The sequence below is a fragment of the Meleagris gallopavo genome, chromosome 1 (genome assembly GCF_000146605.3).
Source record: "Meleagris gallopavo isolate NT-WF06-2002-E0010 breed Aviagen turkey brand Nicholas breeding stock chromosome 1, Turkey_5.1, whole genome shotgun sequence".
NCBI lineage: Eukaryota > Metazoa > Chordata > Aves > Galliformes > Phasianidae > Meleagris > Meleagris gallopavo.
The window spans coordinates 60,147,760-60,154,469 of record NC_015011.2 but is presented as its reverse complement, the minus strand read 5'-3'; the positions used below and the strand labels follow the sequence as shown (position 1 = coordinate 60,154,469).

The 6,710-nt window shown below is 42.3% G+C and overlaps 1 protein-coding gene across 2 annotated transcripts; it reads right to left on the bottom strand.

Moving 5' to 3' along the window:
• Positions 1-628: 628 nt before the first annotated feature.
• PEX26 (peroxisomal biogenesis factor 26) lies at positions 629-6,585 on the bottom strand. Of its 2 annotated transcripts, none has more exons than XM_019616241.2 (4): positions 6,272-6,585; positions 5,621-5,934; positions 4,476-4,643; positions 629-3,527 (listed from the first exon to the last, which is right to left on the bottom strand). In XM_019616241.2, exons 1-4 carry the CDS (start codon positions 6,355-6,357, stop codon positions 3,424-3,426), a joined length of 672 nt encoding a protein of 223 aa, XP_019471786.1. In that variant the 5' UTR covers positions 6,358-6,585; the 3' UTR covers positions 629-3,423. The 2 variants fall into 2 exon arrangements, with proteins under 2 accessions (XP_019471786.1, XP_010712238.1); XM_010713936.3 differs by having other exon boundaries at positions 4,476-4,622; positions 6,272-6,559.
• Between the last annotated feature and the right edge of the window lie 125 nt (positions 6,586-6,710).

The following is a 6,710-nucleotide window of genomic DNA, read 5'->3' as shown; positions in this document are numbered from 1 at the left end:
AAAAAAAAAGTTGTAGCTGGTATTTCTAACCAGAATTTAACAGATCTGTTGTTCAATAACTGTTTCCTTCATTAAAACTTACAACCGGTGAATCCGCTACTGATAACTCATTTTTTAAGAATTTTTATCACTTCTGAATTTCTTAGTCCTTCCAAAAGGTGGCATTATTTTCACATTTTGCCCTCGTGACAAAAGCTCCACATCCACATTTCATTTAGTCAAGTTGCTCAAGTTCCTGTGATGGAAATGAGTTGGGGAGCAGGTTGAACTATGAGGAATTCCACCTAACCAACTGTTTGGTCATCTGTGGGCAAAGTACATGGGATTATCTTCTTTCCTCCTTTTCTTTGCAACATCCCTTCAGCTGGTTATAGACAACTGTTCTTCAATCCTCCACCTGCCTACACTATAGGCTAACACAAGTTCTTTGCATCCAGTTAGAGGATGCCAGAACAAAAAAAGCAGAACATTTGCTGTAACATCTGGAGATACAGCATGAAGTTTGCATGCACGTGGCAGGCATGCACATTCTCTCTGAACAAGCCTTAAATGGTAGGATTCCAATGGAATTAACACAACTGCATCTTTTCCCTCCATGATACATCAACAGTGCAGAGAAAAACAGAGATCAAGACAAGTACCAGGTACTTTATTCTCAGTAGTTCTGATCTTAGCCATCCCAAAGTACACAGAAACGCTTAAATATATTTAATATATATGTATATATTGCATCTTTCACAGAAAGTAATTATCACTTTCTGAACTCCTATGAAAAGCAGGCCTGTAAGTCTCTACTTAACTAGCAAGTCTGCTACCTAATTCCAATATACTTGTACAATGAGGACACGTATGAAACATTTCCAGAAACTATTTTGAGGCTCAACAGCATCAATACATTAAATACGAAAGCTTTGATACACTTCATCACAGCACAAATAAGCAACTCTACAAAGAGGTAAATAAGTAGTCATTTTATTGTGAAAATTTAATATTGCAGGTTTAGTAGTCACTGCAAAAAAAGAAAGATTGGTTGTTTCTGCCTTCACCCCTCTCATGGAGTGCTAAACACAATTCAAATCCAATATCAGTAGTATCCAAAAGAAGCAGAGGTTGCTAACCAACCAATAAAATCAAATTAAATGTTAGAGTTTTGGTAAATGAATAGCTGTGATATTTAACAGAGCTAGGGCTCTACACATAGCAGACGGTCTACCCACTGAACCCAGTCCCCAAAATGCAGCTCTGCGATTTAACTGGAAGTGTTAACAGAAATTGAGATTAAAAAAGTGGTTGTTAGCTGAACGGTCATGTATCATCTAGAATTTAGCCTGTCTTCAAAGGGAAATTTATTGTTTCATAAACTGGTTTACCAGTTTTTTAGAGCAAGGTCTTGCAACTAGGCAGCCAGTAGATGCAACCCAGTCACTTTCTGGAGGAACTCAACTCCAGCCAGACCCTCTGTGTTGGATTCTACCTGGCTTTTCATCAAGTGCTGGCTGTAGGGAAGCATAGCTACACTGATAGATTACATAAATCATCTAGCAGTATCAAGAACTGCTCCTCCCTGTATACACAGTATATGATAAACATATATTTATATTTTTAATTTGGTGAAGCATTATGTGCTACTTGTCCTGGTGTAAAATCCAGCTGGAGACAAAAATTCCAGGGGAGAGAGGATAGGAATGTCTTGTGGTTTTAATCTTTTGTTTACCTGAGATGGTAAGGTAAGGTGATGACTGCTTTCTGCATTCATGGGCGCCCCACTTTATCTCACACTAACACCGGAGTATTTCTCTATCAGGATAACTCTAGAACAATCTAAACAGAACAAGACTTCTAGCAGTAAAGACATAGACTTTTCCAAATGTTCTGGTAGGCTGCAAAGTGACAGAGTATGCCAACAGGCTGCTATCCTTGTAAAGAAAACAGAAATAGCTGCTATCTGTGTAGAACTATTGCTAGAAACAAATGATTGATTCGAAGGAGGCTATCAGGGTAAGACATTGCAGTGGGACCTATATTGGCTACTTTACACAAGCTTGGTATGTTGGATAGAAATTGGCCGCCAAAAAGGTGGCTTAGTTTCTGTAGTTTTGGCTGACGTTGGTCAGCCTGAATCATCTTGGCACAGATTCTGGGATAGCTGGCTACATTCGCCACATGGCTCTAACTTGTTCTCTCCAGCACACGTGCAGCTTGCTCCAGTAGAAGCAATGTTGAAATAGTCAATGCTCTCTCCCTTGGCACTTATTCACTATGGGAGTTATTGTCAATCTATGGGAATTAATTGTTCTCCTGCAGACCTCCAATCTCTGCCCCAGGTGATCAGAAACAGCGTCAGCCTGGTAAGACCCTCTGTAAAGGCAGTAACTTTCTTGCCACATCTGTGGGGATCTCAGAGCTTCCATCAAAGATTTGTTTGCTCTGAATGATAGAGCATTGCTGAATGGTTACCATGTAAATTAGGACTTCACGGGCATAGGAGGAAGGTTTCTAGACATAATGGGACTTTTTGAATCTTCATAAAGGTAGGTAAAGAGTAATAGGTAGGAAAGAGGTAGGGAAAGAGGTAGGGAAAGAGTAAAACAATGCAACAACATCAGTGCTTCAACTAAACAATAATATGGAACATAATTTAAAAAAAAAAAAATTACATTACCACTGGCACAGGCGCCTACTATGATTACATAGATTACTATGCACCAGGCAAGTACAAGGTACTGTAATCTGCATTTTAGAACTGTAGGTGCAGCACAGCTGTACTTGCAGCAAACCAGCCAGGCTTTCTGCCATAGATATGATTAAAATTGAGAGCCCCTGTATGAGGAGGCATCAGTCACAAGAGAAACCATGGTGTTCAAAATACAATAGGTTTTGTTTCTTGCAGTGTTTTTCTCCCATGTACTTGTCCTCAGCCCCATACTAGAGGAACTGGGATTTGAGATGTCTTGAGACAAAACAGAATATTCCCTCTAATTACTGATACTTTGCTGCCTTTAACATTCCTGCTTCCACGAATGCTGTTTCAGCTGTTCAGGGAACTGCATGGTATTTACAAGGACGGAACCATCTTCCAAACAGGCATCATACTTCGTAACTGTCTACAGAACTCTCACTCAAGAGCCACACCCAAAGCAAAGTGTTTCAAAAGGAGGATCTTAATCAACTGTAGATTACGGAAGGAGTGGCTTTACTCCAATGTTGGACAGAATGGCGCTGAATAGCCAAGGTGACGTCAGGAATACTTGGCATGGCTTCAAAATTCATACACCATCATTTCCTGCCTGAAGAAAGAAGAGGACCACTTCACAGGAGATCACAGTGGTGGTCATCTCTACTAGGACACTGATTTCAACAGCCCTTGAAGAACTTCATAAAGTCCTCGAGACAAGCTGACACAGGAGCAGAGCCAGAAGACATTTAGTCTTGAATTGGAGGCCTGTGGATTGGAGACAACACAGCTGCCCAAGCCTGTCGGAAGAGCTGCACCAGTTTGCAAATGAACGGCAAGGACGTAGGAGAAGCTGCAGAGCAAAACAAAGATAGTTCTACCCTTTGAAACAGACCAAACATACCAAGAAAGAACTAACTCAACTACAGTTAATGGAAACCTAGGTGTCTTATTTCCTTCTGTTCAATACTCAGGCCCTCACCCAAGGCACTGCTCCCTTACCTAGCAAGTTTTTTTTCAGTATTTTCCAACATTATTTGCAGCATAGCTACGGAGCACCTGCCACCCAGCAGAAGGGATATCTCCAGGTACAAAAAACATCCAATCTCTCCACAGCCCAGTAGCTACCTCTGTGTCATGCAACCAGCCCGTTCTTCAGTGGTCATGCACTGGAACAGGCTGCCCAGGGAGGTGGTTGAGTCAGCATCCCTACAGGTGTTCATGAAACATGTAGACATTGTACTAAGGCACATGGTTTAGTGGGGAAATATTGGTGGTAGGTAGATGGTCGAGTAGATGATCATGGAGATCTTTTCCAACCTTACTGATTCTATGACAGCTTCAGGCATCACTTGTAAGGCCTCAGTATAAGAAAACCAGAAGCATGACCACAACGCTGTCCTGCGCAACTCTCTGCTTCCCTGACAGGTCAGCCCTAAATTACAGTTGCTCTTCCAAGAGATGTTCACCTTGTAGCACCTCAAAGTCACTGAGGCAGAAGCTTCATCTAGGAATCCCAGCCTGCCTCTGTCTGTCAGCACTTTGTCTGTTGGAAAGAACTGAGGATGAAATCACTGTTCGCAGAGAACTGGCTTTTGTAGAGCTACATTTTTCTATGTGGATTGCAACTGAAAATACTTGTAACAAGCCCCACTAATAGGTTCCTAGCTACACAATTTTTGTCTCTCCTAAAGATGAAATATTTATACAGATCTAATCTATTAAAAAACAGCAATTTTCTTCTCTATAGTCACAATTAAATGTATTTAAAAAAAAGAGAGATTAATACTTAGTACTCTACCTGGGTCTAATCTCACCACTACCAGGTACAGCAGAAAAGTAGCCAAGAGCATCTTTTTATAAGGAAGTAAATAGAAGTGGCTTGACATGGACCTTAGTGTTCTTCGTAGCAAAGTCAGCATGGTCAAGAGCTTTTGGGACAGAACACCTAGAACACAGATCAGAAAAGCTGTTGGGGCTAAGTAAAAAATATTAAAATAATCACACAGACACTAAGAAATTAATACAAATAAGACCGTTGTTAGCTTGATTACATGAGAAGTGTTTTTCGTGTTCTGTTTTGGTTGATTGTGGTCTTTTTTGTTGTTGTTTCTACATAGAGAACAGAGAAATAATAGAATTTCATAATACAATTTGTTACACTCTTTTTACATATGAATTTATACCACAGTAATGCCTGCTTTCTCTCCTGGGAGATAAAGTGATTTACAGTGCTGGAGAAGTAGATCTTTAAATGCCAGATGTGGCTTCTTCTATATGGGCTTGACCACTAACAGAAGAAGCAGACAACACACAGAAGCAACAAGCATGCTTTATAACTGTCAGCAATCAAATCACCATTTCCTTCTGTGATACCCAGCATGAATTCCTCAAGGCTAGTAAGGCCTAACACTAGTATTAATACAGACTTAATACTTGCTACTCTTTGTAAGTAATGCATGAACACAATTGGTCAGGTAGTTCTGCAATCTGTTAAAGCCAGATGTCAATGCACAACTGTATTTGAACTGAAGCCATGAACACACTGCTTCCATCCTGAGCCACTGGTCTCAGCCTGGTTTCAGACATCAACAAATGAGAGCGCTTCAGTGATCGCAGGGCTTGTGAACAGCTTTCATTTTTGGAACAGGCTTCTACTCTCTTAACGTACCAGTGACAGTTTGCTGCCCACACACACTACAAAGCCCTGAGTGCTTGTGAAAGCCATGTCATCAATAGCACTAGGGCACAAGCAGACTTTATGGGATGGACTATCAGACATTACAATGAAGACAACAGACAGTTCATAGGTTAATGTCACACAACACATGGATGTTGATGACCAATTACAGTCTAGATGGAACTATTCTGGTAATCTTTAATATACCTGCACCTCTAAACCTTGAAATCTGAGAGAGGAATACAAACAACAGAGGGAAAGCCTACCCAAAACAGTCTCTGTTGCTTTGTCCTCCTGCTCATCATGAGCTGAGTGCATTTCCTCCTGTTGAGTCCACTGACATCGCTTTTCACAAATGGTCTCAACAAATGCCAGCTTCTGCTCACTGTCAAGAACATCACAGCTGTACACAAGCTCTTCTGCCCCCTCAAATCGGCCAAGTGGAAGCAGCACGTGCAGCAGATACAGCTCCAGCAATGAGACATACTCAGGCAGGCTCTTATTGGTTTGGTCCCTCAGCCAGCTACTGCCAACCTCCAGCATCACCTGGGGCTCTCTCACTTTGCTGTATAACAGGATACTGCAACACAAGAAAGAAAAATTAGAAGGCAATAACTCCATAGAATTTGAGACAGCCGGCACTTCCCACGAAGACACAAGCCAAGGTTTACACCTGAGGTACATAGATTTCCCAGAGGAACAATTCTCCCTTAGAGTTTTGTACTTTATCCCCTTAAAGCCGCATGAATAAATACCGCCTTTCTTTTTATTTGTTTTTCTTTCTGAGAACAGGCCTGCCCCGAGCTCCACTTTCATCCTCACAGTGCACAAAACGAGGATACCAGAAATTATTCAAGTCTGGCCTGCTATTAAATCTAACCAAAGCCGGCCCTCTGCGTGTGGCAGCCCACACTCACCACAGCTCCAGGATTTTTGGAGGCAGCTGCTCAGGGTGATGGTAGTACTGCAGGACCCAGGACAGAACCTCTCTCCATCGGTTCATCTCAGCCAGAGCCTGAATGCCCACCACGCAAAGGGAGCACTTCACTTCCGCACAACTGCTAACAAAAAACACACATACCTAAGCGCTTCGTAGAACCGCATTATCCATCCCTATCAGCTACAAGCCCTGCTTAAGTGCTTTGTAGTTCTCTGAATTTGCCCTTACTTTCTCTTCTCCCCCCGCCCCAACAACGGGAATTCAGCACCCCCGGGCAGGTGAATGCAAGCAGCCCCTCTCTTTAGGAGCAAGCACTGCCGGCACCCGCATGCTTCCTACCTACACTCAAACCGGAGTTCCCAACACAACAAGCGGCACAACGACCGCACGGAGCCCGCTCGGCTCACACCTGTCGG